The sequence below is a fragment of the Kryptolebias marmoratus genome, linkage group LG15, assembly GCF_001649575.2.
Source record: "Kryptolebias marmoratus isolate JLee-2015 linkage group LG15, ASM164957v2, whole genome shotgun sequence".
NCBI classification, from domain to species: Eukaryota; Metazoa; Chordata; class Actinopteri; order Cyprinodontiformes; family Rivulidae; genus Kryptolebias; species Kryptolebias marmoratus.
Window position 1 is genome coordinate 26,467,843 of NC_051444.1, and position 19,631 is coordinate 26,487,473.

The 19,631-nt window shown below is 37.0% G+C and overlaps 1 protein-coding gene across 2 annotated transcripts in view; it reads left to right on the plus strand.

Moving 5' to 3' along the window:
* The window catches only part of LOC108234809 (N-acetyllactosaminide alpha-1,3-galactosyltransferase-like), a 25,642-nt gene extending 18,380 nt beyond the window's left edge, over nucleotides 1–7,262 (plus strand). For both annotated transcript variants that reach the window (XM_017414296.3, XM_017414295.3), the window contains exons 5-6: nucleotides 2,710–2,847; nucleotides 4,736–7,262. In XM_017414296.3, the coding sequence (XP_017269785.1) occupies nucleotides 2,710–2,847; nucleotides 4,736–5,420 (823 nt within the window). In that variant the 3' untranslated portion in view covers nucleotides 5,421–7,262. The remainder of the gene's footprint in view (nucleotides 1–2,709; nucleotides 2,848–4,735) is intronic.
* The last annotated feature ends 12,369 nt before the right edge of the window (nucleotides 7,263–19,631 follow it).

Genomic DNA, 19,631 nt, shown 5'->3' on the forward strand with positions numbered 1-19,631 from the left:
CTACACCTCAAGGATAAGGGACACTCCTTTGAGGACCAAAATGTTCATATTTTGGACCGAGAAGACAGATGGTTTGAGAGGGGGGTAAAGGAAGCCATCTATGTCAAAAGGGAGAAACCAACATTAAACAAAGGAGGTCTCAGATTCCAGCTTTCAAAAACATATAATGGAGCTTTAGGCCTGATCCCCAGTCAGTTTCACTCCAATCAACACCTGCACTCATGTGACCAGAGGGGCCGATCAGTGAGTCAGACAAACAATGACCCTAACAAGCCTTTATTGTTAGGGGAGTGAGAACAATTTGCAAGCAATCCAGCTTACATCACATCTCAGCTTTAAAAGCTCAACTCCACACTCTGTATTTCTGAATTGAGAAAGCTCCTCGGATGAGAAGTGAAACGTCTTCAGCTACAGAATAGAAGTCCATTTTTTTTTGTTTTTTTAACCAATTTTGAATAAACAAATAACAGGTTTTTACAATGTTCTGTTACTTCTTTATTATACTATAATTATACTATAACTCAGTGAGCTTATTGTAAACTTTATGAGTTTATGACTCCTTGTTTGACCTATAAACTGCATCTTTACTCTTTTACTGCCTCCTCCACCTGCTATCATAAACATTTTATACCCTTTGTCCAGTTTTGATCTTGCATTCATTCAGTGATCTATATGTACCCAGAATACTTGCGGTTGTGGGAGTTTTTATTTTCCCTTTTTCCTATCCTAGTTTTATGCATTTTACACACCAACTATTTTTATAATTCTAAACGTCATTCTACTGGTACTTATTTAATTACTTGTTTTAAAATATGAAAAACATGCACCAATTGATTTTATATCATTTGTCCAGGGCTCATCAGTGTGTATTTGTACCACTCATATGGGTCTAAAGGCACTTGTTTTGAATGCTGAAACACAACTGTGGGCTGTAGTGTGAATTCTGAGTTAGGGTGGTTCTGCGTTTATTCTGATGTTGATACTTAACTTTGTTAAGACTTATGAAAACATCATGATGTTGCATTTTTTTTTCTTTTAAATTGAGAAGGAGAAGCGTTTTACCGGCTATGACTAGCACACGCTGTTTCCTGACACAAAATTGATAATTCTTGAAGTAGTGGTTAAAAAGATGAGATAAGATAAAACATTATTGTCCATAGTAATGGAAAATTTGTTTACATAGTCTGTCCGATGCCTCCCATTAAAACCCATAAAAAATACATATCACATAACATCATAAACATTCATCATAATCATTTAAAACAAAGCTAAAATGTGATCTGCACTAGTAATTTCATTTATTCTTCATCTGATTTAACAGTTTGATGGAATATGGTATAAAGGAGTTCTTATACTTAATCCTTGTGTGACAAGTCACCCTGAAACTCCTCCCAGATGGCAGAAGTTCAAATTCGCTGCTCAACACATGAGTCGGATCCATAGAAATTTTGTCTGCCAGTCCCACAACCTGTTTTTCACACAGCTCATTGAATTTGTTCTCCACTGAATGACCCACGATTTTGGAGCAGATGTTAAGGAGCCTCAGTATCCTGTTCTTCAGCTGTATTGAAAGGCCACTAAACCACACTGAGCTGCCACACTCTGAATGGTAGCTGTGTAGAAATTGTCCAGCATGACCACACTAGTTCCAAAGGATCGATGTCTCCTCAGGAAACAAAAGCGAGCGAGAAAGAGTGAAAAACAAAGGAGTGTTGTGGTGTTGCAAGAGTGTTAAATTCCACAGGAAAAAAAACAAACCAAGATAAACACATACCAGATAAGTACCCAGTACCTACCAGGAATGTACCGGGTGATTACCAGATTATATTACGTATCAGTACCAAAGACAACAACAAATACTTTTGGCAGTGTTTTATGGCTGATGTCACAGCTGATAAAGAACTAACTACCAACTAACTAGTAGACAGAATGTCACTTCAGAGTTTACTGAACTATCTTTTGGGTCAAATGGACCCAAAGTTACAAGAGCTTCTCTTCCTCACTTCAGTTTCAATGGCATCAGGAGGGTTACGAGAATCAATTGTAGAGATGCAAACAGGTTTTAAATTACCCAAATAAGTCCTCAGCAAGGCAGACTGGGATAAATTGAATATGATCCATGAGTTGTTTGCACGACAGCTTAGTGGTTAGCACTGTTGCCTCACAGCAAGTTCTGGGTTCAAGCCCCGGGTTGGACCCGGGGTCTTTCTGTGTGGAGTTTGTGTGTTTGTGTGGGTTTACTCCGGATTCCTCCAACAGGCTAAAAACATGCATGTTAGGCTGCCTTCAGGCCCAGGCCTCCCTTGAAAAAGAAATCTGTGATCTCAGTGGGACTGCCGGACAGAACACATTGAAAATAAAAATTATTTTGTGAAGAGACACTCTTACAGTACGACAATTACAAATGTAACATTTTGCCGATCAGGCATTTATGTTACAAACAAAACAAATTCAATAATTACATATTATGTTTAGAAGAATTTAAATACAACATAGTTAGTAATTTTAAACTATGCAACTATTAGACTCTATGATTTTCTAAAGTGAAAGGTTTACCATCCTGACCTCAGCTTGACTATTTGACTTCAAAAAAACAGAATGATAGAAATTTTCAAAGAGATTTATATATATATTTTACAACATTTGTTGAAATTCCATAATCGATTTAATTTTATATTTGTTTATTTATTTGTTATTTTATGCTTTCAGGTCCAGACCAGCAGTTCAGACTCGCACCTCCTGGAATGCTCCTATTATGTGGGAACTGATGTTTGATGCCAATCTCCATGACAAAGCGCACCGCGAAGCAAACACGAGTGTGGCCGTCACCGTGTTTGCTGTTGGAAGGTTTGTTTCTTTGTCAGCATTTATGTTCCCCCATTTCTTTAAACATGAATTCTTGGTAACATCAGTCGTGGCATTGTTATCACCCATTGCCAGAGGTAAAATGTTATTGCCTTAAACCACTAAATTTAATCACTAAATGCACAGTTCCAGCTTATGAATATTGGAGTCAATACAATTGAGCAAGGCCGCCGCAGCCAGATGAACATACACAACACAAAATTGGCTATAACTCAGTGAGTGTCATGGCTATAGAGCTAAAATTTGGTGTGACAGTAGCTGAGACTCATCAGTAACTTACATTTTGAGAGCAAACTGATTTCACAACACCCATTTTAACAACTTTGCCTCTAATTGGAGTCAGCCCTGACATCTCATGAACCACTAGATACATTTTAACTTTTATGGCAGTAATAACTGGGGGAACATCTATAACTGATTAACTTTAGGAGTCAACCAAATTGACGGTGGCAGTCACAGCCAACTAATAAACATAAAACCAAGTAGGTATGTCTGCAGACAAAATAGTCGTTTCCAAAGGAAGGCATATCTCAATAACTGCATCTGATTGAGCAAAAACAAACAAGGCGTTACTAAAGAGCTACACCTGATTGGACGATGGTATCAGAAGACAGAAGCAAGTAGATACGGCAGGCAGTTAGCCGGTTCGACATTAGAGTCGTCTCCGACTTCCCCTTCTGCCTCTCTTAACACAGAACTTCCAGTTACATTTCAAAATAAGAGCGACATAAAAGGGTAGTGGGGAGGGCTAAATGTTTTTTTTTTTTTGTTTTTTTTTTATATCTAGCCAATACATTAAAAACAAAATCTGTTTTGGTAATTGAATAATGTGAAAATAGTTAAAATCAATTCATAAAGAAAGAAAAATAAAGTAACCAAAATACTAACGATACTTAAACTGGCCTTGGGACAAAAAACCTAGGATTATAGTAGCTTAGCATCCTCCTCAACTTGTAGTCTTAGAGCTAACAGATCTTACAGTATCACATGACATTGCACACAATGTCATTTACAAAGTTTGGCCAAAATGCTGGACATTTAATGAAAAAAAAAAAGAATTCTAACTCTATGCATACGTTTTTTTAAAATCTAACTATGCTACCTCGTAAATCTAAGCAGTAGGCAACAATTGTTTTGTGGTATGTTACTGTTTTACAACCATCATAAAAAAAAGTTTGCATGGCTGTGTCAAACTAGTGACCATAAACATGTCTTTAGTTGTTGATACAATTCTTTAAACCTGGTCATGTCCTTCACGTGTCACTGGTCTGTTGTCGCTTATACGCGCTGTCTGGTTCACTGGTCTTGCCTCATGTTCGGCTTTTCTGGATTTTGTTATGTTTAGTTTTTGCTGCCACATCAGCCATTTGTTTTGTGTTCTTTAAAAATAATTAGTTTTTCCTTTTGGAAATGATGAGTCTGCGCTCTGAGTTTGCCTCTCTCTCCTGCCAACCTGACCCTAGGGAGGTTTGAGTCATTGGAAACCATAGTTTAAGCTTCTAATTCCTACTATTTAGAAGTTTATTGGTATGTTTTGTTAATTTCCAGGTTTGCGTGTTTTGTTTTTCTAAGTCAAAGGATGTCATGTTGTCTCTTATTTCTGTCATAAATTATTTGTCTTAGCTCCTATTTCCACATGAGACTGCTCATCTGATGACACTTTGGCAAAAGCCAGCAGAGTCTGTTTTAGTATTTACAAACTAAAATGTCAACATACATCCATGCGAAGGAATGCCTTCTGTCTCAGTGTCACAATGTAAAAAAGAAACAAAATATAGCAAAAGTGGTATTTTTTTAGTATAATTACAAATACAGTATTCTATTGTCCAGCAACTAACGTGTAAATTGGTTTTCTCTGTTTCTGCTGAAGGTACCTGGAGGCTTACCTCAACACTTTCCTAACCTCAGCAGAAAAGCATTTTATGCTGGGATTTCCAGTGACATATTACGTGTTCACGGATTTACCAGACCAAGTACAAAATATCGCCCTCGCTCCGGGGCGAAAACTGAAAGTTGTCCAGGTGGAGAAGTACAGCAGATGGCAGGACATCTCCATGATGCGAATGAAGACGATCTCAGAGGTGATTGAAAATGAACTCCAGCACAGTTTCAGCTTTGTCTTCTGTTTTGACGTGGATCAGGAATTTAAGGGGCGGTTTGGCACTGAGGCTCTTGGAGAGTCCGTGGCTATGCTCCATGCCCATTATTACAAACTTCCAAAAAACAGGTTCACCTATGACCGAAACCCTAAATCCAAAGCTTTCATGGAAAGCGGAGACTTCTACTATCATGCGGCTATCTTCGGAGGCACGTGTCAACAAGTGAAGACTTTGGCTGATTTCTGCTATCTGAACATCATGGAGGACAAACTGAATGGCGTGGAGGCTTTGTGGCATGATGAAAGCCATCTAAACAAGTACTTTTGGGTTCATAAACCCACAAAGTTGCTCTCCCCTGAGTACTGCTGGGACATGTATATTGGTGACATAAGTGACATACTCCTCAAACGTCTCATATGGGCACCAAAACAATATGAGAAACTGCGCACGCGATAGATTGGCTACAAAACATAAAAAAAAGAGTAAAAAACATGTGACAGGTGTAAGATTGTTTACCATAACCAAAGCTGGATTGAAGTATCTGTAAGGTTTTCTGTAAACCTAAATCAAGTACTTTTTGTATTTTTAACAGTAAATGTTTGTATTTCAGTAACACCAATTTATTGAAGCTAGCATCATAAGTTGGAATCACTGTACAGCACACTGGGTTGTTTTCCAGTTCATGTCATGCGTTGGTGTAGATTCACAGTCATCTATGACATGACAAATACTTTTAGTATTTGTCATGTCTATTCAATCTTCTATTCTGTTAGCAAAATGTCTTCTGTTAGCTGAAGATGTTTTGCTTCCTATTTGGGGGATTTTTCTCAGTCCCGAGCTAGAACTGGTGATTCTACATCATGGTGGAAGGTGGCATTTAAAGTTGGGTTGAATGTTTATTTTTTATGTTTACATTAAATCACATGTAAAAAAAAAAGTATAATAATAGTAGACGATCAACTGTTTCACATCATATTAGACAAACTGAACTATTTCCATATGGACAGAAATGTTTTAAAATTGAATTTGATTGATAACCAGGAGCAAGAACACAGGAGCATTTAACACCAGTTCGTTTGATTCGCTTCCTGTCTTCTGCAGGATTGCTTTTAGGTTTGCATTGTGACTTTTTAAGGCTTTTAATGGTCAGACTCCAGCTGATTTCAAGGATTTTTTTTAACACCACACTTCATCTAGAGCACCTGAGTCAAACAACCCAGGAGATTTTAGATGTTTCAAAATCTAAACTTAAAAGCAGAGGGGACTGTGCTTTTCCAGTTTTCCAGTAAACCCACGTGAGCACAGGGAGAACATGCAAATTTTACCAGAAAGGTCCTAGGACAGGAAGTGATCCTGAAGCCTTCTTGCTGGGAGGCGACAGCTCTAACTCTAACCACTGCACTGCTGTGCCACCCCGACAACTTGATTTGCTGTCTGTAGTTTGATGGTGTTTTTAGTGAATGATTTTACTGCTTTTCTACTTTGCATCTTTTGAGATTTTTGGTATTATCAATGTTAATATTGTTGTTTGTATTGCCATTTTTGCTGTGCAGCACTTTGTTACACCTTTTGTGCAGCAAATAATTTGACATTAACTATATTTTGAAAAATATCTTTTTTTTAATATATATTAAAAAAATATATTTTTCAATATATATATATACAATTTACTTTGATAGCAACTGGCAGTATATCACCCAGCTCTTACAAATATTTGTTTGCAATTGAAAATTAATGGAGTGCACTTTATTTTCTTTAGAGTTCATGTGATTATTTGTACCACTGTAAATTATACTCGCCAAGTTTCTTTGGAGAAAAGATGAAGAAATCAAACAAAAGCTTATCATATCTTATGGTTCTATGAATAATGGAATAAATGCTCTGGTTAAAAGTGAAGCTATATACATTGTGGGGTAAACTTGAATTCTTTGCACAATCAAATCTGCCTATTCTTAGAAAAAGTTAGAACTCAGGGCAACATAATGAAAGAAAACACTGATTTTTGACATTCATTGCAAGCTAAATGAAAGTTTGTTCAGTGTGCAAAATATTTCTGTTTCCCATTATTTCTGAAGCTGCAATAGTGTAATATAAAAGGCTTGCAATCCAAATGCACAATATTTAAATCATTTTTGTCATCAGCTTGTCTTTTATCCTTTTGTTGTTGTTTATTTGAACTCATTCTGACATATGAATCTTTGGGCGACAAGTCTTGTTTAAATGTTATATATATGTGAAGTATGTTCTATTAAGTTCTGGTTTACACTGTTATTTTATATAAAATCTTTATTTCTTTGATTACTCTGATGTTAATTTTCTTCATTTGTCTGTTTCCTTTTTTTTTTTTTTTTTTTGAGGGGGGGAAGGGGATTTCTATCTTGGATTCCCAAGAAACGTTCATTTTGGTTCAGATTACTGAATAAAACAAATCAATATATAATTGTTTTTTTGTTTGTTTTAAAAGGGTATATTAAATAAAATATTTTAAAAAATGATTTTTCACGTTTTTCTTTTAGTTAAACCCTATCATAAAAGACTCCAGTGATCCATTTCTCTTATTTAAAAATTTTATGATTTGTTTTTTAGTTTTTGTGTCAAAATCCTGAAGTTGGATGACTGTGTGGGCGCTGTTACCTCCCTGGTTGGTGACGTGGAAGGAGCCGCGGCCAGCTGTGGGAGAGCGCTGTAGGACGCTGAGGAGGTTACTGTCGCAGTGTTTATCAAGGAAAATGGAAACAGAAGAAGAAGCAAGTTCTGTTAATAAGAGTACCGGTTTGAAAACACATTGAGGTTTTTTTTGGTCTGGAATGATGCTGCCAGGAACTCGAGCCACACATTTCACAAGGGGAGCCCCCAAACTTTACAATGATGTCACAGTCTTCAAGGAGTTTCCCATCAGGACAGCAGGAGTGGGTGCTGGTCCAGCAGGCGGTCGTTCTTCAATTGAAGGTTTGTATTTCAGGTGGTCCTCTTTTAAGCCTTAACTGCACAGTCAGTCACCGGACTTTAGCTAAACTAACCACATCCATCAAACTTTCTTGTCCTTTGTGAAGCTGAAGAATGACTCAGCTGTTGGGGTTTTGGGTTGGTTTACACAATTAATTGCAACACACCCCCACACTATCTGTATTTGCTATTTACTGGTTTGTTCACATTCCTGTGCTGAGAACTCAAAATGTCACTCTTCCGAGTGATCACGGAAAATGACAGACTCTAGTATTTTTTTTTTTCAATCTTTGATTATTGATTTTAAGTTAGTGTATTTTTTTTAAAATGAGAAACTCAGAAAATAAACACCTTTTAGGCCTTCCTTTAACTTATGTTAGCTTCAAAAGACTTAATTTCCCCCTTTAATTAAAATGACTTCTGCCTGTGAAGCTGAATTTGAGTTCTCTATACTTCCTAACATGACATCATTTTAACACCTTTTGAAAAACTCACAATTCCTGATTCACACCACAAATCTGAGACAACCAATGAAGAATGCAACTTTTTAAAAAACTTGTTTCAGCACCAAGGTTTCTATGGAGACACCAAACAGTCAGAGCCTTCTGGGGAACCCTTGTTTAACATCTTGCTGGTTATGTTTGTCCTATAGAGGCATTAAAATGTGCTGTTTTGCCAGTGTAAGCAGTTGTTCCATTTTATTCATTGACGGCATACTCCACCACCAAGCCATCCATCCTATCAGCCTGAACATGTCTGACGGATGATGTCCACATATTATTATACTGCCACCATGTGGCACATTCGCATGCTGCTCAACTTCAGCACTCACGCATGTATTAAAAACAAGAAAAATGTATAAGCTGACAGTCATGCCTACAGTACTAAAACCAAATACAAATGTAATATTTATAAAAGTTCATCATAAACAGTTTTAATTTGTCTGCATTTGAAAGAAACCTGCAAGTTGTGAGCAACAAATCTGTTTCTTATCCCCAGATATAAAAAGTACTTTTTTTTAAAAAACCCTAATAAAATAAGAAATTATTGTTTGAAGGTATTCTTAGTTGAATAGATAAACTTACCTTTTTTTTTCTTTTGCTCTCAGTAAAGGTGGACACTTTTATCTTCTCTCCATTTCTGTTTTTGAATTGGCTGAAACTTTAGTTCAATTAACTTTAGCAAAGATTTAGTTTATCTTAGTCTGTTCTGCTGAGGTCCTTAAATCATAGTTTATTTTATGTTCGCTTTTTATATCTTAGTTCGATTTTCCTCAGTTTATTTTAGTAAGACTTAATCAATTTTATCATGGCTATGCTTGTTTAAACTCATTTTAGTTTGCTTGGCTAAACTTTTTTTATATTTAAGTTTAGCCTGTAACTTTTTTATTTATTTACTTATTTTTTTAGGAAACCTGACACCTAGTTGACCTTTTATTTAAATGTTTTAACTCTTAGTTGGCCTTACAGTAACATTAGTCTAGTTTATCTTAGCTTTTATCATTTCTGATCTGTTCAGCTGAGGTTTTTAAATCCCAGTTTAGTTTGTTTGCTTATTAGCAGTTTATTATATCCTAGTTTCTTAGTATCTATCTTATATCTTCCTCAGTTCGTCTTTAGTATGAATTAGTATGACTTGTTTTAGATAAGTTTAGTTTAGCTTTTTACATCCTAGTTTTCTAGCTTAGTTTTTCATCAGTTTATGTTACATTTGCTCATTTATTTAATGTAGGTTATCTTAACTCATGTTTTAGATAAGTTTAGTTTAGCTTTTTATATTATTGGGTGTTTTCTTAATGACTCTGTATTTTTATGTTTTCATCCTGTAAATCACTTTGAACCGCTTTGTTGCTGAAAAGTGCTATATACTGTAACTTGACTTGACAAGAAAAATTTCTCAATGAAGAGTAGTTTTGTGAGAGACCACTTGAGGGTGCTAGAGTCTTTGATGCAAAACTGTACTTTTACTAAAAGCCATACATGTCTCCAAATATGAACAGTTGCAAAATTAGGACATCATATTTCTGTATCAGCTTCATATACACACAATATTCAAACAACTTAGCTCACAATATGACAAGCATCTTTTGTTTATGTAGAGAGATTGTGTCTTTTTTTATTATTTTCTTTATCTTAGTTGTTTAAAATCAGTGCATATTTTACAGTCTCTGATTCCATTGCAACCAATCTTTGTTAGACTCCTTAGCCTTCCCTACTATATAAAAATACTGTCACTTCTGCTTCACTGGTTTTCTTTGTTTAGTCATTGTAAATATTTAAAATTAAAAGTCACACTGACATAAGATTAATGGCCAAAACTAACAAAAAGAAGAAGAGAAAAGAAAAACAAAATCTAATAAAATGAAAATACTGGGATTTTAGGAAACAAATATTGAAAGAAAAATGTTAAAACGTGGCTGCAAAGGGCTTTATTATATTTATTTATTGTCCTGTTATGGACAATAAATCAGGCATACCATATAGAAGAGATGGCTGCCTACAGAACAGATTTGTGCTACAATAAGGATGAGAATCTCAACATGAGAATCCTAATTCCAGAATTTACTTTATTGAATCAAGACTGACTCTGAATCTAGCATTAGAGCAGGTCACACTGCTGTAATAGCAGGACTCTGTTGTGAATCGGTGCATGAAGGTGTGTGTGTGTGGAGAGAGACACAGAAAAACTGGAAAAACTGACTGCACACACACACGCGCACACACACACACACACACACACACACACACACACACACACACACACACATATACATACATACATACATATGAAAATACATTAAAAAAATGCAAAAAAGTAGAAAAACAAAACAAATTTAAATAAACAACAACAACATTAATAATAATAATAATAATGATAATAAATGTAAAAATAGGTATGTTTATGTTATGTGGGTGCATGTGTGCTGACAAGTCACCTGGAGATGCACTGTTTAAAAAAAAGGTGCCATGAACCGTAGAAGGCCCGCCAACTACAGCACCCAAGAGCAGAGAGGACAGGTGGATCCAGCCCCAGAAGGCAGCAGCAGTCCCAGGCAAACAGACACCGGGCACCACCCCAAGGCAGCTGCGTGTCCGCACGGAGGTAGGTCGCTGACCCAGTGAAGCACAGGGTCAGCAGCCCTCAGGACAAAGAGGTACGGGGAGAGACGCAGGGCACCAGCCCCCACCCCCCCCCACCCGCTGCCATGCAAGGAGGTGCAAAGGGTTTTAAAGATGAGCACTAATGTTTAAAAAGCAATTTCATAAACTATCATGCAGTACAGACATGGAACGTTTTATTTATTTATTTTAGCACCATGATTTTGATGAAGCAGTTCATCATCTGCCAACTCCTTCACAATCATATCCATTACTTACGTCTTATCTGACAAACTTATTGGGTCTAACAATAACTATTGCACAACTTGATTGTGTAACATGGCCACTATTTATCCATAGTTTCAAACTGAGACTTTTTATTAGATGTAAATTTTCAAATGCTTTAAGATTTCACCTGAAGTGCTCAGAAAGTGATGTACTTTCATACTACTTTAACCCTGGTAATATTTAGCTTCTACTTTATGCTGTATGGCACCGAGAATTTTACTGTGAAACAACCGTTTATGATCTTTGGTTACATAATAAGTAAAATTCATTGTTCAGATTAGCCTCTACAGTATTTTGATTATCTTTAGCCTTGATTAGAATGGTCTAATTCTTCCAGTTTCACAGTGTTTTAACAGAAACTGTGGGCAAATCCAAAGTATCTGTTGGAGTCAAATGGAAATGTAGAAGTTACAAATGTGCAAAAGAAGCTAATGAAGATGTTCTCATGGGGAGCTGAGTGAGTAATCACAGCCTAATAAAGAGTCTGACTCCATCTGCTGGAATAAAAATACAGCAGGAGGAGGGCATGTCCTAAAAACAAATCCATGGATCTTAGAGCCCCCAACAGTGGCAACACAACAAACACCCAGCTGGGCTCCTATATGGTGACTATAAATATATGTGTACAGTATCTGTGTCAGGAAGAAAAATACATACTTCATGGACACAGGTGACTTTTAAAACAAACTTGTTTTTTTTTTTGTTTTCTTTTTGTTTAAGTCAACACAGACCTTAGGGCTTGATGCATGAAGAAGAGATGTAAAATTGTTTTGTTTTTTTTTCTTTTAATGCTTTCAAAGAGTATATAAATGTATAGCATTATTTGTCAAAGTAAGGTAGCCTAGCAGGTTCTGGTAATAACATATAATAACATAAGATCCTCTCAAAAACAAATTAAAAATGGAAGAGAACATATTTGTTATTGTGCACTGCCGAAGGTGTGTGTTCATTTGTCTGTAGAGTTAGCAGTGTCCATTGGTTTATTGGATATGAATGATTTTAGTGAAACTCAGAAAGTACTCACTGGATGAACATCTAGAAATAATTCACTTTTGGAGGGAACCCCATTCAATATGGCTGCCACAGCTAAGTAACGTTAGCCAACACAAAAACAAAAAAACTGCTGTAACACAATTTTACAGATAATGAGCTAAAATTTGGTGTTGTGGTAACTAATGTCATCCCCAAACTGATCCCAAGAGATCTGTTTTTTTTTTTTTTTTTTGCCATTAGCCATTCGAGCAAAATATGTTAGCAAAATATCCCATTAACCACCAGATGGATTTCAAGGAAACTCTCAGAAAGAATTCATTGGACCTACATGTAACAATGTCTAACTAATTTCAAGATGGCCACCACAGCCAACTGATTTTAGCAAACACAAAAATGGCTATAAGTAAAATAATTTTACATATGTTGAGGTAAGATTTGGTGTGGTAGAAGCTGAAAGTTGTGTTTTACACATTCTTAAGATAAGATCATTATAGTTTTAAACTCTGGCATGAGAAGCATCATGCAACAAGAGGACAACCAGATAGTGAATGACTGCCAAAAAAAGAACCAGCAAGTAAGTGAAGCTGAAGAACACATTTTAAGGACCAAGGCTGATGAGGAAGTGGATGCAGGTGACTGATTACTAACTAGGAACAGGTGCAGATGGGTGAGTTAGGCTGACATGGAAAACTACTGACAGAGGGAGAGTGAGTAATGGCACAGGGATGGGGACACAAGGAGCAAAACTACACAACATAACAGGAAAAGAGAAAACACATGGATCACAACAAATGAAAGAACTACAAAAAACATGAATGAAAATAAGCTTAAGACTAGATTACTTAAACATTAATTCAAATCCTGACAGAAAAACATAACATAGGGAACAAAAACGGAACACAAGAATGATAAACAGATAACTTCTATCTTCCCCGACCCGGAAAAGGGACGCTATCCATTTCCAGCTCAAGACTATGGCCTTGAATTCGGAGGCACCGATCCTCATCCAGCCCCTTCACACTTGACTGCGAACCTAACACAAATGACTACCAAAAAAAACCAAAAAAAAAATCAAATTCTAATATAGTGAAATTATTCTAAAATGTGCCTTTTTGAACGACTGAAAACAGCAGTTCTCAGCACTGACATTAAACCTATTTATAGATTCAATTTATGAAAAACATCCTGTCATATATTCATATGCAAAACAAAAAATGCATAAAATTGACAAGAAAAAACAACAACACACACGTAATGAACCCTCCCACTTTAAAATGTCTAAAATATTTTGGTACACAAATGTGTTTTCAGACTTTGGAAAACACCTGATAGGAAGATCAGTACAAGAATTTTTAAGGTTTCACGTTTCTTTGGGATACCCAGTGGTCAAACCTCTACACTGAATCCATACAAAGAGGTGTTGGGACTGGGAGTTGTTATTTTCTTTAACAAGTTGTGTTTTTCTAAAGCAGATGGGTCAGGTTGGGATGTGCTGACATTATTTCCTGCCTAATGAGAAGTGGCATCTGTAGCAAAGCACAGCTACGAAAACATAGAGGTTAAACGGAAAAAACACCATCATGGGTGCATTAACAACATGGTGAACATTAAGTCAGAAGTGTATTTATAACTGCATATTTGGCACCTGGATTTTGTCTTGACAATCTGCCAAGCCTTTTTATGTGTCCCCTCGGTGAAACAGCTGCATTTCTAATTAAATAATTTGCTGTGTCGCAAATACCACATCTTTGTTTCTGTCAAGAGGTTGGCTAAATGAGGTGGTGGGCTCTTTCTGTTTTGTTTACTTTTTTGTGAAATCTTTGGGTAATTGATGCGCAGCTAGTGACCATTCTAAAGTGAATGAATTCAACACAGGAGTCATATGGTAGAAGGAAAGAAAAATAATACAAAAATTGCAATTTTGAAATTCTGTGTTACAAGCTTGGTGTAAAGGGTTTTAGCACTGAGCTGAAAGAAGAAAGCATTTTTTTTATTTGTAAATAAAGAAAGCTGGCAGCAACATTCAGATGACTTTTATTTATTGCCCACTGCCAAAAAACGTTCAACTATGTTTTTATGCCTGTGTCAGTTTTGTGTGTTAGTTTGTCTGTTGTGTTAGCAAATTATCTCATGGACAACCACACAAATTTTATTAGAAGTCTAAGGAGGTAATCATTATGTGTACATCTACAACTGGAAAAAAAGTGTTTTGTTTTGTTTTTAAATTGTTTAAAAGGGGTTGCTTATAGTGTTTATGCTTGATTCAGCTTGATGCTAACTATTACAAAAAAAATTGTACTAAAGAAAGGCTTGCCCTTTATTTTTTTGTTAAACAAGAAATATTTAAAATAATAACAGCCCTATTTCCATTTTCTGGAGGGGAGACATGAATGCCCTTCTAAAAGCATAATCTATTTGCACGCACAAAGAGGCGTTTGAGCATTCAAACATAACCCACGTTTGGTACTGGCACCAAAATATCACCGAAGGAGAGTGAACTGCAAACTTCTGTGTGGTTTTTATGCTTGTTTTTTAACCATTACCATCAATGTGAGGAAATGTCTGGTGGAATAATGGCTGATTTCAAAGGTTTCGAAGTTTCAGCCCCGATGATTCTTAAAGCTCTGACTTTGAAAATAGCTTCCTCGGCGCTCTAAGCATAATAGCTCCCCCCACCTTTGCATGTCCTTGCGGGGATATCTGTCAAAGCTGTAACATCATACTCCAAAGTATCACTTCAGTTCTCCACAGGTCACATTCCTGCTCGACGGTGGAGGACACGTTAGGGGATAAGAAGGCAGGGAAGGTAAATGAGAAGAGTTAAAGGGCGGGGAAAAGGAGTGGTAGGGGGGCAAAGAAAGGCAGAAAAATGGCAAGAAAAAAGAAAAGACGAGGAAAAATGTAATTTTGAGAGTGAAGTTTATCACTGACCCAGAGCAGCTTCTGGCATGGTTTATCCTTCTCATCATACACATTCCTGTGTGACACACTCACAAAGCACCATTGTTCTGAACTGGATCCAACTCATATCCTCACTGCTACCTTCCTTATGAGCTTCAATCACATGCACACAAAGGCGCACACACACACACAAAATATCTTTGGCCTTGGGCCATCTCCATTGTGTGGAGATATGGGCTGACAGTTTTAATACCACCTCTAAATTATTCCCTACTGTACAGATAGGAGGTGTAAACTTCAAACGGTAAAACACAGAGAAGGAGGGAGTAGGAGGAGACGTGATACGCTGTTGTGTGACCTGTGGTTGAAGGGGTCACAACAGCTAAGTGTTGTGTGTGTGTGTGCGTGCTGTTTCACATTTAGGGTTGTTATCCCTTTCAGCAATGCAGCATGAAGCAGTGTTTTCAGAAGTCTTGAAAAGACTGGACTTCAGCCTCAGTGGAAGAATGACTCATTTTCTCTTTCATGTTACTTTTCAGGTTTACAGTAAATGCAAACAAACTTTAGAAATTAATATTCGAGAAGAATGAAATTAGACAAAAAGATACAGATGCATTACATTAAAGAAAAACATGAAACATGCACAAAAAAGACCTGCTACCTGTAGCAGGTATATATATATATATATATATATTGTATATTAGTATGTAAGTAAAGATTATAAAAAGTCCTTAGCTGCTTAGGTGTTAAAACTGTCTGTGCAACATAAAAAATAAAGGAAAAGGGAACTCAAATTGCAAATCAGGTCTTCAGGCTTGAAATAGATTCTGGTTAGAAGACTTGACAGCTCGAGTTAAGTATATGCATTTAACAATTCAGCTATATACTGAGAAGCTTGTCCATGTGTCCAACTGGGAGGAGACCCTGGGAAAGACCCAGGACACGCTGGAGAGACAATGTCTCTCAGCTGGCCTGAGAAAGCCTTGGAATCTTCCCAGAAGATCTGGAAGAGGTGACTGTGGATAAAGATGTCTGGGCTTCTCTGCTGAAGCTGCTGCCCCCATGACCTGACTCCAGAACAAGCAGCAGATAATTAATCAATGAATTAATTGATGGATGGATGGATGGATGGATGGATGGATGGATGGATGGATGGATGGATAATCATCTTCAGGTTGTGTTTTGACACCAGCCTTCTTAATCAGGAAATCTAAAATGATAAAACCATTGTAGACCAGCTGTTCAGAGTGGACTTCAAATTAACAGATTGTTCAAAAACAACATCCATATTGTCCCTGATCTAAATTAACCATATGGGTGTGTGCATATGTGTGTGCGTGTATGTGTGTGTGTGTGTGTGTGTGTGTGTGTGTGTGTGTGTGTGTGTGTGTGTGTGTGTGTGTGTGTGTGTGTGTGTGTGTGTGTGTGATTGTTCATCTCATGTATTTCTGTGTGAGGGCTCGTTCTTCCTTCCAGGATGTCCCTGCGACCCTGAACAGGAGTAACTAAGTACAATAAATGGATGAATGAATGAACTTTGTGGAAATGTCTTTTGGGCTGATCCTTGCATCATCCAGTTAACAAGGACTCTTCATCCTGAGAGGTAAACTTCAAAGCAAACAAGACACAACCAGGAGCGCTTGGCCTGTGATTTTCCTTTCATCACATTTACACTTGTATAGAAATGGCAAGTGTTTGCCCCACAGTCACTGAGAAAGGAGCGAGCAGGATTTTGGGAGCATTACACCCGGAGAGTTCAGTATCCCTGGGGCAGAGGTGTGATATGTTAAATGAGACCAAATAAAAAAAGGAAAAATCCCCAAATTCTCTCTATGAATGGCACAGAGTAATTAATCTCCAACAGGGGGTTGCCCGCTACTCTGACACATGAGTGACATGCTATCAGTGTGTGAGAGAGAGGGGTGTTTAATTGTTGTTCCCCCAGGCCTGCTCCATCATGTTCTCTTCTTCTTTTGATGTGCCCCTGTCTTCTTTCTTTTCTCTCCTGTGTCTCTTTTCTCTTGGCCACCTGTTGTGCTCACTGTCTTTTATTATTTTCTCCTTTTAATCTTTTCCCACTGTAAAATGGATTACACAGGGAATGTGTGAATGATGAGTCTAAGCTGACAGTTAACCAATATGTATAAAGGTTGAGTGCGTTGCTCGAGGTTCTGTATGATTTGCATGTAAAGGTTTTAAAAGTTAACCCTCCTATTGTGTTCTTGTCCAGTTCGACCAGTTCAGAGGTTCTCTTTTAGACAAAAAGTATGATTTTTTTTTCTGATTTCCATGGCTTCACCCACAAAAGTCATCTGAACAAATAAAATCTTTTTTTTTTTTTTTCAGAGAATGATTTTATTCAACTTTGCCACACCCTTGATGTTCATGGTCAAAAATGACCGATCATTAGAAATGAATGTGATGCATGAGGTGTGTAAAATTGATTTCAGCAGGAAGATATCATTCATTTCTCACATTCTTAGGTGAATTTGCTTTTGAGTGGACACCCACACCTCTCTCTTCTTTTTAGACAACCCCCATGGGGAATCTGTCCCGAACAGAATCCTGTCCCTCATGGGAATTACATCTGTTGGCATTTTCCAACATTGGTTCGATCGTACATAACAGTTTTCTTGCAGCTCTGATTTATAAAGTTTTTTTGTTTTGTTTTTTTTGAGGCCTTGCTCACAGTTCTTTCTGTGGCTGCACAATGATCAAACCAAACACTGGTATTGAGGCTCCTAATTATTTGTTGAATCATAACACTGGTGAGAGGGGCCAGGAACCTGACATGAAAGATGCTGAAGAGGAGAAAGAGTCAAAAGTTGAAGACAGCATGGAATATGATCCAGACCAAGAGAGAACCAGTGTGGAACAATCCAGTGATGAAGAAGAGGGCCCTGCTGAGGTTGTCACATTCTGTTCAAAGAATATGGATATATCTTCATCTTTACCCCCACCTGCTAGGAGATGTCACTTCTCAGCTAAATGTATCTAATAGGAAGGAAGGAACATTTGGAAATTTGGTAGCACTTTATAATAACTACAGCTTATTTAGCCTTATTTAATTATTAATAAATGGTTAATTAACCTTCAAAACATCATTAATTCAGGATGATTCATACTTAAGAAACTATAAATCAACACATTCATTAATGCTCTACCCCTAAAGGCTAATTACTGCCAAAAATAACATACTCAATGTTTATTCATGCTTAATAACTCATTAATTAGGCAGAAAATCAAAAGTGGGACTTAATTGCGGCTTTATTTTTTGGAAGAAACTTTTTATGGATTTTGTTATGTTTTGATTTCCTGCTTGTTGCACCGTTGGCCGTGTCTTCCTGTGGTTCCATCTCCTCACTGGCACCGGATTTGTTGTTGCTAGCACAAGACTGACTGTCCCATCAATTGTTGATGGCCTAACGGAAGTGGGGCTCAATCGCAGCTTTTTTTAGAAGAAGAAGAGGGTGACAATGAAAACTTTTTTTGGCCAACAATGGCTTTGCAATGAAAGACGATCCAGGGGCAACAACTACTTAAAGATTATAAGGCTTCTGGAAAACTGAACAGAATAAAAGTCCAGTTGTTTTTGTTTTTAACCATTTATGGATTTACCATGTCCTGGATGATTGGGAATCTACACCAGCATTCTGGAAAACTGCATCCTTTCATATTAAAGTAATGGAACATGATTTTGATTGGTTTTGGTCAGATTTCCACAGGTAACAAGGAACTTGTGCCCTTCAGAGTTTCGTTCACATTAACTAATACGTAATAAAGCATAAATAGTCTTCACTTTAGAAGGGTTCACAAAAAGACTTACCAACTACTAGCAACTGTCTTAACTATTAATGCACTGCAGGATAAATATCTAGTCAATTCATTGTCTAACCATTAATATATGTCTAACACATGCTGTGAAAGTACATTTATATGAGCATTCATATACATATACTCAGTATATAGAATAGTTAATTCATGAGTTATTAAGCATGAATAAACACTGAGTATGTTGGTTTTGGAAGCAATTAGCCTTTAAGGGTAAAACATTAAAAAATGTGTTAATTGGGGCCTGCCAGCAGTGCATAGAGAGCAGTACAATGCATGCAGGCACCTATTACTCTACACCGAATAAGGTGTCTCTTTATTATATGGTCTTCTTCCGTTACCCTTAATGCAGCCCGAACCGGGCAAAGAACCCCCACAAATTTTATATCAGAACGACCGGCTCGGTCTCGGCATGAGGGCTACTATTTTTATTCGTGTGTCGTGTTACTATGGCGACGTAATCGCCATAAAACACGCAAAAATTTCAGAATTTTCGTGAAATTTTGTCAGTTACACTCTAACCTCACTAACGAGCTAGAGTGTGGAGCTGTCTGAGCACAACACATTTTTTAGCGAACAAACTGCTCCTACACCCACATTTTTTATGATA